General features: G+C 53.4%; 9 protein-coding genes across 9 annotated transcripts; 2 read left to right on the forward strand and 7 right to left on the reverse strand.

Annotated features, from left to right (window-relative positions):
- Positions 1-846: 846 nt before the first annotated feature.
- On the reverse strand, positions 847-3,981 carry PG997_015129 (uncharacterized protein; the record flags this gene model as incomplete). The annotated part of the gene is made up of 3 exons (XM_066819443.1): positions 847-2,833; positions 3,551-3,614; positions 3,714-3,981. The coding sequence occupies 3 exons, from the start codon at positions 3,979-3,981 to the stop codon at positions 847-849; spliced, it is 2,319 nt and encodes a 772-aa protein (XP_066661631.1).
- Positions 3,982-5,736: 1,755 nt separating this feature from the next.
- Positions 5,737-6,342, reverse strand: PG997_015130 (uncharacterized protein; the record flags this gene model as incomplete). The annotated part of the gene is made up of 1 exon (XM_066819444.1): positions 5,737-6,342. The coding sequence occupies one exon, from the start codon at positions 6,340-6,342 to the stop codon at positions 5,737-5,739; it is 606 nt and encodes a 201-aa protein (XP_066661632.1).
- A 964-nt stretch (positions 6,343-7,306) lies between these two features.
- Positions 7,307-8,638, reverse strand: PG997_015131 (uncharacterized protein; the record flags this gene model as incomplete). Its single annotated transcript, XM_066819445.1, has 3 exons — positions 7,307-7,544; positions 7,931-8,461; positions 8,523-8,638. The coding sequence occupies 3 exons, from the start codon at positions 8,636-8,638 to the stop codon at positions 7,307-7,309; spliced, it is 885 nt and encodes a 294-aa protein (XP_066661633.1).
- An 869-nt stretch (positions 8,639-9,507) lies between these two features.
- PG997_015132 (uncharacterized protein) lies at positions 9,508-11,000 on the reverse strand (the record flags this gene model as incomplete). Its single annotated transcript, XM_066819446.1, has 4 exons — positions 9,508-9,930; positions 9,982-10,102; positions 10,173-10,334; positions 10,645-11,000. 4 exons carry the CDS (start codon positions 10,998-11,000, stop codon positions 9,508-9,510), a joined length of 1,062 nt encoding a protein of 353 aa, XP_066661634.1.
- Positions 11,001-11,760: 760 nt separating this feature from the next.
- Positions 11,761-12,288, reverse strand: PG997_015133 (uncharacterized protein; the record flags this gene model as incomplete). The annotated part of the gene is made up of 1 exon (XM_066819447.1): positions 11,761-12,288. One exon carries the CDS (start codon positions 12,286-12,288, stop codon positions 11,761-11,763), a length of 528 nt encoding a protein of 175 aa, XP_066661635.1.
- Positions 12,289-13,403: 1,115 nt separating this feature from the next.
- On the reverse strand, positions 13,404-14,746 carry PG997_015134 (alpha/beta-hydrolase; the record flags this gene model as incomplete). Its single annotated transcript, XM_066819448.1, has 3 exons — positions 13,404-13,449; positions 13,482-13,742; positions 13,848-14,746. 3 exons carry the CDS (start codon positions 14,744-14,746, stop codon positions 13,404-13,406), a joined length of 1,206 nt encoding a protein of 401 aa, XP_066661636.1.
- A 498-nt stretch (positions 14,747-15,244) lies between these two features.
- On the reverse strand, positions 15,245-16,685 carry PG997_015135 (uncharacterized protein; the record flags this gene model as incomplete). The annotated part of the gene is made up of 2 exons (XM_066819449.1): positions 15,245-16,039; positions 16,110-16,685. The coding sequence occupies 2 exons, from the start codon at positions 16,683-16,685 to the stop codon at positions 15,245-15,247; spliced, it is 1,371 nt and encodes a 456-aa protein (XP_066661637.1).
- A 739-nt stretch (positions 16,686-17,424) lies between these two features.
- On the forward strand, positions 17,425-18,539 carry PG997_015136 (uncharacterized protein; the record flags this gene model as incomplete). The annotated part of the gene is made up of 4 exons (XM_066819450.1): positions 17,425-17,931; positions 17,988-18,005; positions 18,053-18,275; positions 18,388-18,539. 4 exons carry the CDS (start codon positions 17,425-17,427, stop codon positions 18,537-18,539), a joined length of 900 nt encoding a protein of 299 aa, XP_066661638.1.
- Positions 18,540-19,274: 735 nt separating this feature from the next.
- PG997_015137 (uncharacterized protein) lies at positions 19,275-20,228 on the forward strand (the record flags this gene model as incomplete). Its single annotated transcript, XM_066819451.1, is given in 4 exon segments — positions 19,275-19,287; positions 19,310-19,438; positions 19,556-19,587; positions 19,605-20,228. The coding sequence occupies 4 exon segments, from the start codon at positions 19,275-19,277 to the stop codon at positions 20,226-20,228; spliced, it is 798 nt and encodes a 265-aa protein (XP_066661639.1).
- Between the last annotated feature and the right edge of the window lie 487 nt (positions 20,229-20,715).

Genomic DNA, 20,715 nt, shown 5'->3' on the forward strand with positions numbered 1-20,715 from the left:
TTGAAACCGTACATATGGCTTGTCTACTGTACATGTAATCAATTGCTCCAGGTACCCCCACGCGGGCGGATATATTGATGGCACGAAAGTTTTCGCGCTTCTAGGTACCATCTAGCGTCAGAGGCGCTGCAAAACTTCCTCGGGACTGTTCAGGTCCCATGACGTAAATATCAAGTCATCCCTGACATTGAAATCAGTGAATGAGGGCTACTAGTGGAAATACATCATCCTGGATTCCCATGTGCCATCTACCCTTAGCAGGCTGTTTTACGCGACCTGGACACTGCCGCTATTAACCTCAGCTTGGCCCAACTGTCACCGGAGCGCCCTAGGCTAGGCACTAGGCGGTAGCAGCCGAAGACCGACTTGCCGACCAACCAACCAATAGGAAAGGGAGGAAACACACGCTACGCCAACACCTAAATGCTTAGCAAGCGGATGACTGGTTACCTACTGGCCCTAACCGCAAAGCTCATAGCTTCAAAGGGGATATCCCCTTGATTGCGAATTGCCTGTAGTCGCACGACGTTTAAAACGGGACTGGCTCCTGGACAAATCAGAATATCGGAATTCATGTATCCGTGAGAATCCACGTCGCGGACGACTTGTCGCTCCCGGAGGTTACAAGGTAATCTGAAGTAGACATTGTTTCTACTCTAGGAGATGTAAGTCGCAACCAAGGTGGGAAGGTAGCAATAAAGGATCGTAGGATTGAGTCGTTGTTCGACTAACTAGCGCCTGAACTCCAGAATGTCTACCGGCCGCGCGGCTGCCCGGTCTACTTTTACCCAAACCTAACCTGGTCGACTGCATAGCGCCGAAGCTAGAGCCAACGCACCTCCCTTGTTACTCGATAACCAACATCCGCGGCTTAGTGTTTTCCATTTGCGACTGCAGCACATTGCCGCCATCTTGCTGGTCCTGTTCAAACATCCCGACACGGCGGAACTTGCCATTTCGCCCTAGGACGAGGATCAACCCCATGTTACTATTCCTCGCCTTCACGTTGCCGGCGTAGGTGGCTGTGACAGGGAGCAAATAGATGGGTCCGCTCGCGGTGTGATCTCTCTGCCTCTCATCCCACCGCGGATAGGCGATGGTCCCCCCGTCGGGCAGGACGAAAGTAGTTTTCCCGCTCTCGGTTTCATCCAGATGCAGCACCCGGGCAGGCCGCCCGATACAGAGGAGATGCGGCCACAGATCAAGATCGCCGTCGTCGACGCTCGGCACAGCCGTGCAACTGTCCGAAGTGAAACAATATAGTTGCGGCATAATCCGTACGGATGGCTGGGACCGCTCCCTGATGTACTTGTCAAAGATCAAGTCCCGGAAGTCGACTGTGTCGTAAGATGTCCAGTGCCACGTGGGATATCGCCTGACGGAGGAGGGAACTTGGGGTACTTCATCTGCAGCTTTTCCACAGCCTGCTAATGCATCTTCGACATAGCCCACCTTCTTCCTCCAGAGGAGCGCATATGGCATTGCCTTGCCAAGTATGCCTCGAGAGTAGGTGTCGTTGCTGAGCTCCGCCAGGCGTCTCCCTATGCCATCGATGGCGAGGATCTTGTCTTTGTCCGGGTAGGTCAGCGCCGCCGCGGTATAAGTCGACAGGGTATGGAACCATCTCTCTTGAAAAGAGATCGCATTTGCAGGCTCCATAGTTGTGGCGCCTTGATCCGGCGCGCGGACTTGGCCCTCCTGGTCCCGTTGTAGATTTCGCAGAAGGCCGTCGCTGGGAGAGAGTGACCAGAACGGGTCCCCGTTCAATCTGTCGATGCGCTGTAGCCAGCCGACAGGGAAGCATTCTGTCGCGGCAGATTCGTGGCATTGCCAGTAGACCTCCCCTCGAGTGAATGTAACCATTCTTGGGCTCAAGGCGCGCTCTTGGATCACCCATCCTCGACTCATCAAAGCACTGTGGTCCATGACGTCGGACGCAAATGACCTGTCCAGGGGATCTTCAAACAGATCCAGGATGCCTTCGCTCCCGAGGCGGCTGAGGTGGAAAAACCGAGACTCCATATCGCCGGCGCCGTTCGACCGGATGGTGATGGAGTCATGCGACCGCTCTCTGAATATGCCATGCCTAGGCCCACTGGCATCGGCTGCCCCTATGTTGATCCGGGAGTTGGAGTAGACCTTACTCATCAGGGGCGCTTCGTGTAGCCAGTCGTTTCGGTCATCTTGGATGATGCAATAGCAGTCAATCCAGAGATAACGTATCCCCAGAGCTTGAATTATACAGAAAGCCTCTTGAAACGAGCGCGGGAGCTCATCTAGAGGAAATCCCGCGGCGAACCTGCCGAAAGTGGAGGACGTAAGCGTGAGGAACGGGTCGGTTCCCCAGCAATGGCTCAAAGTCCCATAGGCCTCTTTGAAGTCTTTTGTACTTGTCGTCACCAGTCGAACACTTTGCTCGGAGATCTCCAGTAGCCTGGTTGGTTGCCAGGGCCGTTCAGAGCCCATATTCGCGCAGCTTGGATGGTTCCGCAGGCAATCCGAAAGCCAGTGATTTACCAGCGCCAGGGCATCGGCACTTCCGGACCAGGATTGGGAAGCGGAGCGGCTGGCCAACTCATGGGCCTGCGTCCACGAAGGGATCGGATCAATGCGTAGCCTCAACGCTCGCGTGTCAACATTCGTTGCAGGGTTCATGAATGTGAATTGTAGATCATAGGGGTTCGGTGACGGAAAATGATCCAGAAGTGGTCGTTTGATGGCATAATGCATCGGTGCGCGGATTTGCTGCCTGCTTGAATCCTTGAGAGTCGAACAGGTCCAGCACCCATCCCTGACGGCCGAATGAAAGTCCTCGAGAGACCCATGCAATAACCTAGGTGTAGTATATAACCCACACTGCGAACAGTCGCAATGCCTAGGGCAGGTACTCGTACTCTTGATGTAGTCATGGAACCCACGATTGTCGAATATATTTCTGCAGGACCGGCAAAGATACGGTCCCTGGGCGGGCGCCATGATGTCCAGCTTCTAGGCAAGATACGAATTCGTGAGAATGTTCAAGAAAATCAAGATTCAGTAGCTTATTCTGCGACCCCTCAGCTGAAGGATCTAAACAAGGCCACACAAGTCTAACGCAATGTTTCTTAGCGCTAAAGGCCATCACTGCGGCCTTGGCGCACGATCCGGATCAGCCACGATACCCTGCTACGAGCCGTTGTGGTTCTCGACGCGTCGCCGCGTCCACAGTATCTGTTACCAGCGGAGCTCCTGCATCCACCCTTGTAGTCGAAATAGAGTGGTGGGTCGTTCTAGAGGTTACGTCTAACACAAAACCGGACGGCGGGCCGAGCGCAACAGGGGCATTACCCTCAAATGCATCCACCAATCATGCATCGCGAAGCTCTCTAACCGTCCGAAATCAGGACTTTTACGCACCCTATTGATAGTTGTTGATTAATTGTACTTGAAAATGCCATTGACCCCCAGTAAATAATCAGCCCGGTCCCACCCGATTATCATGATGACCGCGTTGATCTACCCCAGCCATCCAAGCACCCCAGCCCCGATACCAACGAGGAACGGCACAAACCCCCAGTGCTTCCACTCTCCACCGCCGAGCAAATCCTTGAACACCAACCCGTCGACAAACGGCACTATACGGAACCATCCGTGATTAGTATCATGCTTAACAATTCCGAGACCCAACAGGAAGAGCAGCGGGCTCTGTGCTAGCCCAAACCACCATCACTTACTTAGCGCCCCGAGTATCAAGCCCACGCCCTGGGTTCCACGATGGCCGTGGTACCAGGCCGTAAACAGCGTCAGGCTGATCACGACGTTCCGCACGCCGTAGATGCGCATGAGTCCCTGAGCCAGTGCCTGGTCCTGCAGGGTCGAGCCGCCCGGGAGACCGGAGCCGGCGAGGGCCCCCGCGGGGGCAAAGAGAGCCTGTAGACCGTAGATCGCGGGCGCGAGGCCGAGGACGCAGCCGGCGTTGGTCCAGAACTTGGGAGACGGCATCTTGGCGACTTGAGTATCGAGAAGGAATAAGTCCAGGAATGCTCGCTTAAAGACAATGAGGTTTAGGTTTTCGTGGTTATGAGCGGCGAGAGGTGAGATTTATTGAGTTAGAGATGGAGGGGAAGCTCAGTGTAGGTAGTAGGGAGACTCTATGATGGGGAGTTTTGTTGGTTCCAGGTGCTCTGACGTAAGCTGAAGCACTAACATACGAGGTCGGCAGCAAAGAGGGCCCAAACCAACAACCAATGCCAGAACAAGCTCCTTGCTTCAACCCCGCTAATTGAAGGATTCAGCACCAACATCAATCTCCCTGACTCCAGATCAACTCATCCGTTCATGGAATCGAACCATAACAAAAGTCACTTATTAATGGCGAAGACGAAGACGGTATCGATTCTGATAATGATGTAGGCATCTCGGTAGGAATTTCAATCTTGAAGCACTCCGACTGCATCGAAATAAGACACGCCTGGGTTTGTCGCCCTAGCCTAACAGCCCTAAAGGCACAATGGGCATTTAGCCGCACCCGCTAGGACAGCTTGGACCGGCACCTACAGCGGTCGCCAGGTGCTGTTTGTTTGCACAGTCACTGGAAACCACACACAACCAAAACTTGTTCAAGGTTGTTGTTGGCTGGGAATCCGACCAGGAATTCCAAGTGTGGTTACATCCGCTCAGTTCTTTTCTCTTCTCCTTTCATAGGCTTCAAAGGCTGAGCTTTCTAGTTTTCCTTCGCGTTGAGATTTTGGGATGTCGGCAATGGATCCGTCTCCCAAAGCGCTTCACCATCGGCTCTGGTGTCGCTGACGACGGAACAAATTGTACCGAGCACAGCAGATCTACTCGCCCCTGTCGAAGATGTTATCAGTGTAGAGAGTTCATTGGATGTGCTTTTACCATGGATGGAGTTTAATCTGCCGGCGACTGACCTTTCACATGGGTGGTTTACAGCGGCGATACTGGTGTTTGCTACTAACAACACTGCGGTCTAGCATTTACAACAGCGACCTTAAAACACTAAAAGTGTTCGCAAACTACCCCCTTGTCTCTGCTAGAAGTAAAGTAGCATTCAAACAAATCACACATGTAGCAGCCACATCTAATCATTCACGCCCAGGAGGAAATGTGCAAATTCAAACACGAGAAGATGGACGAGATGTTCGACGGCGGGCCGGGGAAGGACGCCGGACAGCAGCTCGCTGAACTCTGTCTCAGCGAGGCACTGGTCGGTGTTGTGGCGGGAATGTGACGTAAGACACACTTGGGTGGTTGACGACCAATGGCTTTCGCGAAATTAGAGAGAACTGGCTTTAGCTGAATACACCTCTTCTACGCTCATGATCCATTGCTTGATGTACAGTGTCGGACACGAGGGGGTAGATCAAGCTGGTAACTTGGATAGTGGGTGGCTGAAGAAGCACTGCTTAAGCTTAGGGCTAGTACTCCCCCGAGAACGGCTCGGTACGGATCAACCAGGACACTGGCGATGTCTACGGTGATAGGGTCACCAAGAAAAGGAAAAAGTCATGAGCACTACTATGATGCACTGATGCTGATGTCTATAGACATCGTAATGCCAGGTGTGTTTCATTCTATATCAAGTCCCCACTCCTGTACTCTTACATAACTGTGAATTCACCTAGAGGGGATGGACATCGTTCCCCCTCGTCTCTAAGCGAAATCCATGCCTGGTGAGAGATGATTTGTCCAACCTCACACAAGAAGTGTTTCAATTTCCATCATTCTTTTACCATATCATGATGTTGGGTTTGAACGAAAGAGTTCATCAATCTCGGCCAAGACTTCATCCTTGGTGCCGGTCACAGCCCGGGCACTGAGCTTTTCCAGCTTGGCCTTGTAGGACCTGTGGATATCGGCGATCTCCATCAGATGGCCGTCCCTCTCCTCCTGCAGCTGCTCCTGCAGGTGCTCGATCTGGTTGTCCTTCTCTGCCAGATCTTCATCGTGGGCAGGGGCCGGGCGGTGGGAGGCGGAAAGGGGATTTTCATGCGAGTGGCTGGGCTCTTCTTCACTGCTCTCGCTATCCTCGCTATCGGATGAGGATCCCTGGGCCGGGTCCGCGGCACTGCTGGCAGGATTGTTGACTCGGTCGTGACCTTGCTCCATCTTGGCCTGTTCGTTGTCCGCCATGGTCGCGCCGTCATGGATCTGCTGAAGATGCTGGATCAAGGTGGCTTCATCCTTGAATCCAAACCGCAGACGAGTGCAGCCCTCGATCCAGCAGACATGGGTCGACGAATTCTGGTTGTGAATCAGGTGCTCATGACGAGGCACCTGGTCGCCTCGGCCGAATCGTTTATCGCAGAATCGGCATTTGTATGGCAAGTCGTGGCCCTTCATGTGTCGCCTAAATAACGAAAATGTCAGCGCCGATGAAAACATTATTTGCGGGTAACGCCGAGCTTACTTTAAATGCTTATCCATGCCGAATGTTTTGTTGCACTTCGTGCAACTGAATCGGTGCTTGTGCCAGCGTTGCTGCTGGCTGATGCGACATTGGCTGCAATGTTTTGCGACGACATCGTAGGTGCTCGGGCGCTATGGGGTGCATGAAACGGTGACTGAGCTGATGTGATGAAATAACTTCGCTCTGAATGATGTATTGTGTGACGAGGGTTTGCGCTGTGGTGATTTGATGGCTGCAGGCGCGTTGGTTTGATGTGAGTGATGCTTGTATCGCAAACTTAACGGGCAAATGACAGCAAGGGTGGCTGTTAACGAAAGGGAAGCGAAGAAAACCTTCGGGGACTGAAAGGCTACAAATGGGCAAATAAAGCAGCGGAGGCAGCATGGAGTAGCCTGCAAAGCTCCTTAGGATGAAAACAGGTAGTGAGAAAATGATTAGATAACTCGTCTAGGAATGGTTGAAGGCATGTTTCTTCACCTTCATTTTATCTACCGTCCACTACCTAGCTAGGCACTTTACCTATTCCAGCTGACATGCGCTGGATCTAGACTCAGTGCCGCTTGTATATAGCATGTGTACTGATCGTTGCATGAGTCCTCCTGCTGCTCATGGCTTCGCTTTTTGACGTCCTGTCGTCGCCGTTTCCTATCAGCCGGTACGAATTTGCGCCTCATCCGGCATTCCATACTCCTCCAAGATTCTCGTTCCAACGTCTATAGCTGAAAACTGATTTCGCCCGTTCCTGAATGGGTCTATTTAGAAACGGGTCCAGGTCGCGATTTATGCCGGCGTTCCATCTCAGACTCGAGCCTGCTGATCTCATTTTAGCGCTTCTGATGGATAGCCTCGATTTCCTTTTGGTATGTCTCTCGTTACTTGGAAAGCTGCTTTCTGAGCTTATAGGTAGGCTAGAGCAGGCCCAAGGCGGATGATGTCTTCCTTGCTGGCTTCGTCGTTGTTGGAGTCGGATTTGGTATCTGAATTGAACTCTGAGCTGATATCTATGGCATTATCCAAATGATCTTCCGCTCCCTCATATGTGGCGATGACACCGTCTTCGACTTGATCGAGCCTGGCGAATCGTTCGTCGCAGACACCACACTTGTGCTGCTTTTGGTGGGTTTGCCGGTGCCGCCTGTTGGTTATCCAAGATTAGCTTACGCTCTCATGACGGAGGGACCATGTGACTTTACTTGAAGCTCGCGCTTGTCTTGAGCACCTGGTTACAGATCGGTCATGCGTAGTGATTGGAATGAGCAGTGTAGAAATGTGAAGTAGGATGAGGAGTGTGCAGTGTTCGCCCTTCGTTGCTAATCAGAGAGAAGGAAGGCTGAGAAAGGATCAATTGATGGAACGTGCTTGTGTTTAGGTAGGGGAAAGGCCCTGAATTGAATGAGCTGTCTAAGAGCTAGGATACATTTCAACAATTGTAGCGGAAGTGCACAAGGGAAAAGGAATGAATTCTAGCATCGGACTACCTACAGATGCTTCAGGCATTCCAAATCGTATCCTTCGCTTTACTTTTCCATGTTCAACCGATCCTCCAAGTCCTGTATCTTGGATTGGTAGAATTCATGGAGATCCTCAATCTCCTTGGCACGCTCAGCCCGCTCTTCGGCAATCTGATCTTGCAACTGCTTGATTTGCTGATCATATTCGTCATGCATGTTTTCAGGGTCGCTGTCGCTGGTCTGACCCTCGTCATCCGATGCTTCTGTAAGCTGTTCGACTGCCTCGGCCTTCGCGACATCCTCTGCATCGCTTTCCTCTTCACTTGACGACTCCCCAATGAGCTTGATGTTACTGTGAGCAGCAGCTAACTCGTTGTCGGCCAACGTCGCCCCCTGGTGGGTGCCCTCCAGGTGACGAATGAGCGAGTCCTTGGTCTCCAGGCCCAAGCCTTTACGAGTGCAGCCTTCCATATAACATATGAAGTAGGAGATATTTCTGCCGTGCTTTGTATGGGCGTGAACCCTGACCTGGTCGTATCGAGCAAACAATTCCCCGCAGTGGCCGCATCTGTGCTGCTTGTTGTGTGTGCGGGTATGTTGGCTGTGCAGCAACAAGTTAGCCTGTATCTAGGACACATGATGGGTGGATAAGATGAACATACTCAAGAGTCTTCGCCGAGCCGAGAACCTTGTTACATGTTTGGCATACGTGTGTGTTGTTCGCAGCAGTGTTGGTCGAGCTACCTGTAACATTACTTGTTGGTTGCAGCGAGGCCATTTTGTTGGAATGAGATGTATTGTATGGATGTATGAGGAAGACGAAGTGGTGAGATGTGCACGTTGACGTTGTTTCGTTGCGTTGTTGGGACTGGAGAGACGATCGTTATGTGAGAAGGCTTGTTAGAAGCGGCAAGAAAGAGAAATCAGACGGGATGGGTTCGAAATCCAGAAACCAAAGCGGAGCTCTTTTTAATAGGTAGCTACTACAGCTTATTGCAGCTCAGGCCTGGATAGCAGTCATTATCAGTAATGTCACTGTCATTAATGGGCAAACTCCTCTGACAGAAAGCAACGAGCAATGTGCCAACAGAAACGGCAGTCAACAAACAAGGCGAAAGTGATGCATTCCGGTGTCTATTACTCTCTAGGTACTCATACATGCCAACACCAAAGATTTCAGAAAGCCATCCTCTCATAGCTCGAATATTGGATCCCTTCTCGCTGTGTGTGTGGACTACCACCACACCGTTCTATCTAAATTACTACACAGTGACCCGTACACAACAAATCCTCTTCTTTCCTCTTTGCAAGATGGAACGAAACTTTTCCAGTGCTGAACCGTTTCTTACTCAGGTTCCTGTGCGTTGAGGTGTAGCTCCAGTTGGGCAACCCGATTTGTTAGATTCCAAATGTATTCGGTATGATGGTTGTAGATGTCCACCATATCCTCGCGATGTTTAAGCTGCTGCTTTACCAACCAGGAAATTGTTCGTCCAATGGATCGATCATGAATTCATTGCTTGTCGTGTCTATCGACTTCTAGAATGCCATGCTATCCATCCTATTATACAGTCATCTATCCATGATGGAACTTCTTCGTCCCCCCTCCCTGGCTTAACAGCGGTCTTGTTCATCGTGGATTGTTTCCTACTCAGGTGACCGTGAGCTGAGGAGTTGTTCCAGTTGGGCGACCCGGTACTCCAAGTCCTGAATGGCTTCCCCGTGACTATTGTAGATCGCGATGAACTCCTTGCGATGTCGAAGCCTTTCTTTGGCCATTGTTCTCTTGATCACGCGGTATTGGCGCTCATAGTTCCTAGGTGACAGGCGCTGCTGCTCACCATTGGCGGCGGTGTCCTCGTCACTCTGCTCTTTTGCAGAATGATCTCCTTTGTCAGCCGTCGGGAGTCCGTCCTCATCTGCTTCGCTCTCCTCTTCCTTCTCCTCGTCGCTCTCATCCTCGCTCCAGGACTCGCCAGTGAGCTTGATCGCGCTGTCTGCTGCGGCCTGATCGTTGTCGACGGTCGTAGCTCCTTGATGGACCTTGTCGAGGTGAATGGCGAGTCGGCCCTAGGATCGGAAGCCGAGGCCGGAACGGTTACAGTCCGGCATGCAGCATACAAAGTCGGACTTGTTGATCTTGTGCACACGGAACTGGTGGGCTCCGAGCTGACCAGGCTTGGCGAAAGCCTTGCCGCATATGTCGCAAACCTCCGTCTTGTCGTGGGTCTTGTTATGGCGCCTGTTGTATCGATGGTCAGCTTGTGCATATCTATGTGCATTGAGAGTGGATGGTAAAGATGCGCACATACCAGAGGTTTGTCTCCGAGCTCATGACCTTGTTGCAAGTCTGGCATACATATTGATTGCCACTGCCAGCGTTGCTGCTGCTGGCATGACCAGGCGGGTTCGGCTGTGCCATTGCTGTAAATCGACCGACGTGTTCAATGTCGGAGGATGCTTCTGACTTGTTGCTGTACCATGAAGTTCTTGATGAAATCTGGTCGATGTTCTAAATGTTTCTCGTCTGTTGGTAGTGGGCTGATGGCAAGTTGAATAAAAAATCAGACTGGGGAGTGCGAAGGGAAGTGGTTCAGAAGATGGTAGTGAATAATCACCTAAAGTGGGGTCTTCTATAAGTCCTATAGGCTGCATTCAATGCACAGCAGCCCTGTGGACTGACAATGGAGCTACCTAAGGAAGAATGTGCATTGCGTCCGAGCTCAACATCCACTCGTGGCTGCCCTTCACTGCTTCACCACCTCTTGGGCATTAACCTTATACCATTTGCGAGGATCCTCAATCTCTATCTGATGCCCATCGCGCTCTTCCATAATCTGATGCCGGAGGTGCTGTCGTTCGAGCTCGAGAGAAGCGAGCCTCAGCTCCAAGTCCCTTATGAGTTTCATGTTGACATCCTTACCTACCGTCTCTTGGTAGTTGATCCCACCCTCTCCCCCAGCGGACTCCTGGTGTCCTTGACGTCGTCTGCGCGGTTCAGCCACATTATTTTCCTCCAAAGTGGCACCTTGATGCTGCTGCTGTAAATGTTCGGTGAGTTCATGCTCGAACTTGAACCCGTTGCCCCGACGCCAGCAGTGATCAAGCCAACAGACAGTGAGTGTGTCCTCATTTTGCATGAGTGAACAATAAGTGCCGCGCTCCCATGGAGTGAGCATGTGTTGATCGCACTCATTACACGGCCGCTGTAGCAATCGACAATTCCTCAGGTGCCGCCTACATGAGCACCTCTAAGCTTGCCAGGGTTCCGTACGGCTCTGTGGTGGGAATACTGGATAGCAAGGGTTGACTTACACAAGCACTCTATGGGTCTTGAACCAGTTGTCATAGTAGGGGCAAGATGTGAATTTGTCCGGGTCAGGCTCATTGCTACTGCTCGCCATGGTTGCTCCTGGTCCAATATCGAAAGGATACGGATGGACTGAGTGGTGTACTGAGTAGTGTATTGTATGTTCAAGTCCTACTAGTTGATGTTGGGGATTTACTGACATAGGATGTGTCTCAGTGGCATGATTGTGAAAGATGGCAGGCCTTGATATAATTAAAAGGGTTTACTGCATATCCTAGCCCTTCCCCCTAGGATACATGTAAAAGCGCTTGTTTAAGTACTTGAGCTCATGTTTATCTCACTACGGCTGCACGGATTCGTCAGAGTAGCGAAACGCAGACGATTGTTTGTTTAATGTTATATATTTCTATAAAGCGATACACTCATACAGTCAGAGACTGCAAGCCACCGTGACTACCAAGTGACAAAGCGCAGCCAAAAGTTGCAACGGACTCACTATGCATGCACTCCAAAAGCAAGCAAGACAAATAGGTCACGCCAGGCTTGCGACGCTGCGTTTATATTATCATCTAGGTAACCAATGCACCAACTCACGACGGAATGGAATCGTGAGCCTCCTTGATGCACTGTTCAAGCTCCTTGTCCTTGCCGGCTGCCTTGTCAAGGAGCTCTTCGAGCTGTTTCTTGTACGTTTTGTGTATGCGCGCGATCTCGAGATGGCGCTCCTCCAACTTCTCCTGCAGATTGAAGATTTGCGTTTCGTACTCCTCGGCGGATTTGGTAGGATAGCCGTCGTTATCGTGGACCAGGTCTTCCATCTCCTCATCAGGTACGATGTCGTCGTTCTGGACGGCAGAAGACTCGGCTTCAGGTGCTACCTCTTTGTTTTCGAGCGCGGCCTCGTTGTCGGCGATGGTAGCACCTTGGTGACTGTCGCGGAGATGCGCGACGAGGAGATCGTGGGTGGTTAATCCCAGGCCCCCGCGATGGCAATTGGCCATATGGCAGACGTGCCGCGTGGTTTGGCCATGGGCAGAGAACTTGTGACTGGCAACTGAGTCGCTTCTGGTGAAGACAACTCCGCAGATGCCGCATCTGAGCCTTTCATGCTTGTCCATATGGCGCCTAGACACATTGCAAATTAGTACTGGCTTCCGTCGCAATCGCGCTTCTCTATCGGCTTCAGGTAAATTGAAGAACTTACTCAAGTCCATTCTGCGACTTGAGCTGCTTCTAGCAGATGTTGCAGGTAAATGGGGTGCCCGCCGCGACGGCGGCGTTGTTGTGCGACATGATTTCAGATGCGCTCATGGGAATGGGTGGGTAGGTTGTAGGAGTGCTGGTGGTCTGGGCAACAAAAGCGCGACTACGAATCTCAGAAGAAATGCGATTCCAAAAGCCTTTGGGTGGTTCCACATTTCCTAAACCCCTTCTGGCCCCCGAGAGAGCCCTGTACAGCAGGTTGATAAAATATGCCGGATCTTGTGTCGATTGGCTTGAAGACTTGCATGTTTCATAATTTATTTTCTAAGAATTTACGAAGTTTATGCCGTAATAATTATAGAGTTACAGAACCATTTGATAGACTATTTCAAGAGTAAAAAGGGTAGTCGCTACTAGATCCAAGGATGTTTATATAGACAATGAAGTCATGGAATGGCAGCCCGATCATCCTTTGCTGTGAAGGGACTAACTCATCACTTCCACCAGAACACCAGTCCATGTAGTCATCATGAAGAATCAGTCAGGAACAGTTATTTCCAGCTTCATAGCCAGACGCCATGACTGGGGGCCATGAGCCTGACTTGGGTTATGCGTCTTCCGGTTAAAGATCACACGTGTTGTCCTAGTATATACCACTCACGTGGAATTAGAGGTCGAATGACTCAACGGTACACAGCCAAACAATAATAAACACACCTATTCGTTTTGGTTTACTTCAGGGTGTATATGTGACTACTAGAAACTGAAAAAATGACTCTGGTTGTCAAACTGTTGCCACAACGCCGTCTGGAAAAAGCCGATACAGCTAGATCATAGAATCACGGGCCATCAGGTTGAGGCAAACGTAACACGAGAAAAGATAAAATTTGCATTCTGTCCAAATTCAAACGCCGGTCGTATCTCGTAAAGCCGCTACATGTGTAATAGCTACATGTGTAATATTTGACTTCCCTTCATCCCCCCCTTCATCCCCCCTTGCATAAGCTCCCAAACAGCCAACCCTCCACCTTCAAAGCTTACTCCCCGCCCTCTTGACCACCGCCCCCGCGGGCCCGCTCTTCGCAAACATCTCGCGCAAGTCGCCGACGGGGCCTCGGGCCGCTCCCACGCCGGGAAGTGCCCGCCGTCCGGATGCGTCTTCTCGAAGACGACGCGGCCGAGCGCGCGGGTCCAGCTGCTGGGCCGGATGATGAGGTCCTTGGGGAAGTGCGAGAGGCCCACGGGCACGGACTGCCAGTCCATCATTTGTTCTTGGGTGATCTGGTGTGGTCTGGTCGCCTCGCCCCGGTTGACGCGGGCGAACTCGTAGTAGATGCGCACGCTGGCGGCGGGGCCGGCGGTGCTGAACCTAAAGGACAGGGGGTTGGGTGTTAGAGCCAATGCAAGCCACGCAAAGTAAAATCGTAAAATGCGGGCTTGAACATAGGGTGCTTTGGAAGGAAAGTAAACTTACCAGTAGATGCTGACCCACGTGAGGATCTCATCGTCAGTCCACGGGTAGCTATCCGTCCAATCGTGCAACTTCTCATAAACCCAAGCCAGCAGCGCGACCGGGCTATCCGACAACGCGTACCCAATCGTCTGCGGCTTCGTCGTCTGCACGGCCCCGTACCCGCTCCCCTCCTTGAGGAACCACTCCGACCGCGCGAACCCCTCGCGCTCGGCCCGGCTGTACGGCTTCACGCCATGCTCGAGCGCGAGGAGCGGGTGCTTCAGCCAGCCCGGCTGCCGCGCCACGTCGAGGTTCAGGTGCGTCGCCTTGACGTGCTGCGGGTAGTGGCGCGACAGCGCGCGCGAGATGAACCAGCCCCAGTCGCCGCCCTGGGTCACGTACTGGTCGTAGCCGAGCTTGAGCATCAGCTTGTTCAGCACCTCGGCGTACTGGTCGATCGAGAACCCGCGCTTGCTCACGCCGCCCGAGAAGCCGTAGTTGGGCAGCGAGGGCACGACCACGTGGAAGGACGGGTGGTTGCCCGCGCCGCCCTTGGCCAGGGGGTCGACCAGCTTGGTGCCCTCGTAGATGCTGCCGGGCCAGCCGTGGACAAACAGTAGGGGGATGGCGTCCGGGTCGTCGCTGCGCTGGTGGATGAAGTGCAGCTTGACGGGGTCGAACCCGTCGGCCGCGACGTCGGTCGTGAACTGCTGGAACCGGTTCAGCTCGGCCTCGGCCTTGCGCCAGTCGAAGCCCGCGGCCCAGTGCTTGGCGAGCCGCCGGACGTCCTCGAGGGGGGCGCCGAGGTCCCACTCGGCGGCCTCCAGCTCGTCGGGGAGGCGGGCGCGGGACAGGCGGACCTTGAGGTCGGCGAGGTCGGGCTCCGGGATGGTGATCTCGTACGGTTGGATGTCCTCCATGATTGTTCTTATTTGGATGGAACTGACAATTCTATGTGTTTTAAGGTTTAACTATCTCCAAAACGATGAAAGCGAGCATTGAGAGGGAGAGGGAGGAAACGAAGCTCTTGAACTTGCCCGCCTCGAAGATCACCCCCACTTTCTTATGTCATGGCTCACATCACCACGTAACCTAGGCGGGCGGACGTGCCTCGGTAACACGAATCCCCGACCAAACCCCCTGCGTTGGAGGTCCAACCAACTTGCATCCTGTTATTGAACCCTGAATCTCTCAAAAGAGGGGTGTGGGTTACTGGTATGACCTATCACAAATACGGTTGAAGGCCATCGCCTTTGGGTCTCCATCCATTTCGCTTGTCCATCCCCGCTAATTACAACCGGCCCATTGGAATCATGCAACAAACGGTAACCCATTTTAACCTTCGTGTGCCAACTTAGAATTCAAGGAACAACTTCATATACAACATACAATCACTTAGCCAATCTAGGAGTCTCGATTTAACTACTTACGAAATTGACTCTTTCCGCCAATGGATTGCCGAGGCTTTCACCCATACGATCATGCCACCGCGCCGTCTTTTCCAGACCCCAAGTGATACCTAAAATAGCATGGCCAAACTCATCGACCTGCTCAGGACTCACCGACTCCATCATCTCCGGGTGTTGGAAGATGTGCACGAACAAGGCGTCCTGCTTGCGCTGCATCCCGAACCAGCCCGCCGCCGTCCCGGCATCCCACAGCCCCGCCCGCATGGTGAACGGGATGCTCCCCGGGCACCGCGACCAGCCGTGCTTGACGTAGTGGTACAGTTCCATGACTAGGTTGGACGCCAGCCAGGTCCGCCGGATGCTCTCGGTCAGGATCCAGAGCTTCCACGCCACGACCGCCCCGTCGAGCGAGACGAGGCCGTCAAAGGGGATCGACTGGTTCAGCGGGCTCGTCGACGCGTCGCACCCGGGCGCCGCCGGCGAGACGGACTTGCGCGTCTGCGCCCACAGGTCCTTGGTCCAGGCCGTCTGCATGGGCAGGTCGGCCTCGGCCCGCGCCCGCATCCGGATGTCGCCGTCGAAGAGCCGGACAATTTGGTACGCCACCAGCGCCTGGACGCGCGAGAGCCGGCCGAACAGGTCGCGGGTCTGGGAGCAGGAGGAACCGGCCGATAGGAGGAGCTCGTCGTTGCGCGTCTGGTCCTCGAACAGCTGCGTCACGCGGTCGTCGATGATCTGAAAGATGCCGTTCTGGTTTGAGGCGTTCTTACCGAGGAAGTACAGGGCCAGGGTACCGTAGGCGTCCTGCACGCACCGCGGCATCTTGTTGTGGTAGAGCTGCCGGTGGTGCAGGGGGGCTGTGGCCTTCGGTGACCCACTCCTTCAACCACTTCTTGATGAGATCGACGAAGTGGAGTATCTGGTCCACCATCAAATTCGTGGGGAGATCCAGCAGGAACTCTTCGGGGACTGTCGTTTCGGGCACGAAGGACTGCTGCGCCAGGAACCAATCGGTCTCCCGCTCGCTGGTATTTGCCGGGATGTTGGCGACTATCATGCTCTGGTCCGCGGCTGGACGTGGGAGGGTATCGGGGGTGTCCAGCGGTGTGTCATCCGGTGTCGACTGCTCTCTAGGTGAAGCTATGCTCGTTGTGGTAGCCAATGCAGAAGCATCTGCTCTGCACTGCTCAATTACCAGCATTGCTCCAGAGTCCAGCGTCGCCGATGTTATGTCGTCCGATGAAGAGGCGGCGGCTGGTACTTGGGTCTCGACAGCAGGTCGTGCGGGCGGATAGGCACAGGGGATGCGCCTGCCCGTACAGCGGCGGCACGAGGGGACCTGTTTGGTGCACTGGCGCTTGGCCTTGGTGCAAGCTACGCAAGCGCGCCTCCAGATGATTGGCGTAGCCGTTGCTTCCTCCGAAGACTGGGGTGGTGTCGCCTGAGCCATACCTTATCTGGATCATGGGTTTACTATGCTAAAAGAAAAACAGACACTGGATGCGAGGCAGGCGGGGAAAAGAGGAGAAGCAAGTCGAATCTAGAAGCAAAGAAGAAGCAAGAGCGAAGGTGTACGAGGATGGAGAGAGGCTTGGCGGGGAGTCCGGGCGTTCGTTGGCAGGTGCGCTTGGTAATACGTAAGCGAAAGCGACGGATAATAGTGGAGCGATCTAAATCCCACAGGTCGTCCCTTCCCAGTACGCAAGCCCATTTTTCTCCGCAAAGGCTGCAAAGGCGTGGACAATTATGGGGCCACCCACTACAGCGTTCTACTCAGCTCTCTCTGCCTTGGAACTCTTGGTGCTGCCTGCGGAAACATACCTCATTGATAAGCTTTATCTTTCAATTCAACGTGGAAAAGCGATTTATCGGCCCGTAAGCGGGGCCATTGGCTCATTCATTGGCCGAATAACCAAACTCTCCTGAGTCACCACGTGGGACATGCGCAGCCCCCTCTGCTTATGCAGCCGACAAAATACAGACACGCCGCGGATGATTATGGATCTATCCTACTGGGCGACACAGTTGATGGGCCCGGTATCATACAGCCAAAACTCGATTCAACCACCCGCCTACATATAAATATCCCCCGCGTCGCCAGATTTCTCAGACAAGAAAACCACCATCAACACAAGCACCGCATTCCGATTAACCCCCTGTTCAGATATCATCTTTCTACTACCGACAACATGGCCGAACTCGAAGCAATCAAGTTCAGCCTGACCAAAGCCTTCCACAAGAAGCCATACCCATCCATCTCCCCCCTCCGGCCAGAGCTGTCCAAAGCCGGCAAGACCGTCCTCATCACCGGCGGCGGCGGCGGCATCGGCTTCCACATCGCCAAGGCCTTCCTGCAGGCCTCGGCCGCGACCGTCGTCATCGTCGGCCGCCGCGAGGGCTTCATCCAGGACGCCGCCACCAAGCTCGGACAGCAGTTTCCCGAGGCGCAGGTCGTGGGGCTCCGGTGCGACGTCGCCGAGAGCGACGACGTCGAGGCCCTCTGGGCCGACCTCAAGGCCCGAGGCATTCTGGTGGATGTCCTAGTCTTGAATGCGACCATCGTGCCCCCGATGGCGCCGCTGCTCGAGGTCGGGACAAAGGTCATTATGGAGAGCTACAATGTCAACCTCAAGGGTAATCTGGATATGACGGAGCACTTCTATAAGCAAGAGGGATCCCGCAAGGGCGTGACCAAGGTGAGTCCTTGATACGTAACACGCAAAAGCCCCTCCCCTTAACTTACTCCTGAAAGAGAAATTCAAGCGACGGGGTATGGCACATGCAAGCAACCAGGATGCTAATAGTTGCTGTGTTTAGTACTTGGTGCACGTCTCGACGGTGGCGGCACATAACTTCATAACCGCGGCCAAGATGTTGACCTATGGCCTTTCCAAGAACGCCGGCGCCCTGGCCATGCAGCTCATCGCCCAAGACACCAAGGTCGAAGAAATGCAGATCGTCACCTTCAACCCGGGTCCGGTATATACGCCAGGCGCCGCCTCCACCGGCATCCCCGAGGATGGTTTTGACTGGAACGATGGTAAGACGCGCGCCGCTTTCCCCCTTTCCTTTCATTCTGATCCATATTTCGTCTGAGATGGCCGGAATGACTGACTGACCACTCATCATTTGCAGACAACCTTTCTGGCCAGTTCGCGGTCTGGGCCGCTTCCCCGAGGCGGCTTTCCTGCATGGTCGCTTCGTATGGAACGAATGGGACGTCGACGAGATGAAGAGCGGCGATTTGCGGAAGAAAATCGATGAGGATCCTACTTACCTCCGCATCGGCGTGCATGGTATCTAAGTGAGGGGGAATACTTGGTCAGTTTCGGGACATGTTCGAGGATGTTGCTGTTGTTGTTGGTTTTGTAGAAGCTTTGTTCATAGAATGTCAAGAAGAACCTAAATATTTTACCCAACTCTCGAGCTTCTCGCTGTTGTGACTGTTATTTTCCGATGTTCTAGAGATACACTTGGGAAACGCGGTAGGACTTCTAGCCTCAGATTGGACATCTCGTAAAAAACACTCAATCATCTGGGACTTCGCTGCTCATCCTTTCGCCGCCAAGACATGATCACTAAAGGCGGCCACAAAATGTATGTTACACACAAAAGCAGTCGTTGCCGAGTTCCATCATCCCATCACGTCAGCCTGGGAGGCAGGTAACGCTGTTTGTGGGGAGGGTTTCCCCGCCCCTAGTGTTCAGGTGCAAAGCTCGTGTATGCCGCCAATCGAATGCAGAGGACACCCGGTATGACGACACACGTCTTATGCCGTGGCCTGATCGAAGCATCGGCCACAATATAACCTCGCTTTGTACGTGCTGACTGAGAAGAGTCGAATGATTTAAATGTGAGACATTGCTCGAGCAGTTTCCGTATCCCGTACTCCCCTCTCTCATCCTGATATCTTCTTCTGCGAAAGATCTGACTCTTTAAAATGGTCCAATTCGCTCCCACCAAGAGGTTATTCCTCTTGGTATCTGCATCGATGCCAATCAACGCTGCATCCGGAAGTTACTACGAGCCTACGTACACCATGGGCTCGTACAGTCTCACGAACCCCGGCAACAGCGCCACGGATCTCCCTTTATGCACGAGCTGCCGCGAACCCCAACGCCACCCGCTCCGTCAAGTTCCATCCGTTCCCCTGGTTCAATGGCAGCAACCCCGAAAAGTATACAGACGTTGAGTGGGAATGGCGTAAGTGGCCTAACTTACACCCTGTTGACGAACACCCTTCTCTCTAGCACGCACACAGCTGGAGAGAGAGAGACGCCTATGAATATCTGCGAAACACACTAACACAAACCGGCACAGGCGTCAACATCTCCGACTTCGCCCCTCCCGACGTAAGGCCAGAAACCAGAGACGGCGCGCCCTGATCGACCCGCACGTAGCCCTCAGCACCTACGACTTCCGCTGGCCCGGCAGCGGCAACCTGTCAGACCAGGTCAGCGGCGGCCCCGACGCCGTCTGCATCTCGACCGCCGTCGCCTACACCTGGCCGGGCAACCTGACGAACCGGTACGCCGAGGGCGGGGACCCGAACAGCGCCGACTGCGGCACCGTCCTGGGCGCGGCGTGCCGGGACGCGATCCTGCGCAACGGCACGGGCTACGTGACCGGAAATCGGCGCTCGTGCCACGGCACGGGGGCGTCGTGGAACACTCTCCCGGAGTGCGCCGACAGCTTCGGGTACAGCCACGAACTAACCCGCCGGCTCAATCCTAACAAAATCCCAAACGTCCTGACGTACGACATCAACCGAGAGAACGGCACACAGCCGAACCCGGAGTGGGGGAACTGGACCCGGGTCCCTGGTAACACCAACCCGACGAGCGGGGCGGGCTTCTTTGCCTTCAATTCGGCTCCGCGCAACGCTACGAACGAGACGGATTATTATGAGGCTACTAACCGTCTGCATGTGGTCATGCTTAACACCATGTTGCCGACTGGTGACGGAAACGGGTATCAGAGGGGGCTGCGTTGATGTGTATGCGGGTCAATACGACCACGGTCGAGTGGGAGGGTCCGGATAGCGCCGCTGTGCACGCTGCGGGACTCGGTGCGGTGGGTGCGTCCATTGTCGGGATGGCTATGGTGCTGGCATCGATCATGTAGATCAGATAACAAGGTATTGTGTTTAGTTAATAGATCAGTTGAAATAGCAGGTGATAGAGCAGGTGTCGGCTTCCATTCTTGAATGCTAGCCCCTTGATGGAGATGGCGTTGCTCCTACTATGCCATGTCGTCCTGTGGGATTAGAGAATATTTAGTGCCGTGGGAGCATGTTTATCCCGTTAGATGTAATGTTTATTCTACTACATGTGATAGATAATTAAACAAATAGGCTTGTCGATTATTTACGGAAAGTACCTCTATACTAAAGGCAGCGTTGTCGCTATTAAGGCGATACTAGAATAAACATGTATATTAAATACGTTATGGTTGTTGCACCACGCTACTTTAGATTCAAG

This window comes from Apiospora hydei, assembly GCF_038363865.1.
Source record: "Apiospora hydei strain CBS 114990 chromosome Unknown utg000010l_segment0_segment0, whole genome shotgun sequence".
Classification (NCBI taxonomy): domain Eukaryota; kingdom Fungi; phylum Ascomycota; class Sordariomycetes; order Amphisphaeriales; family Apiosporaceae; genus Apiospora; species Apiospora hydei.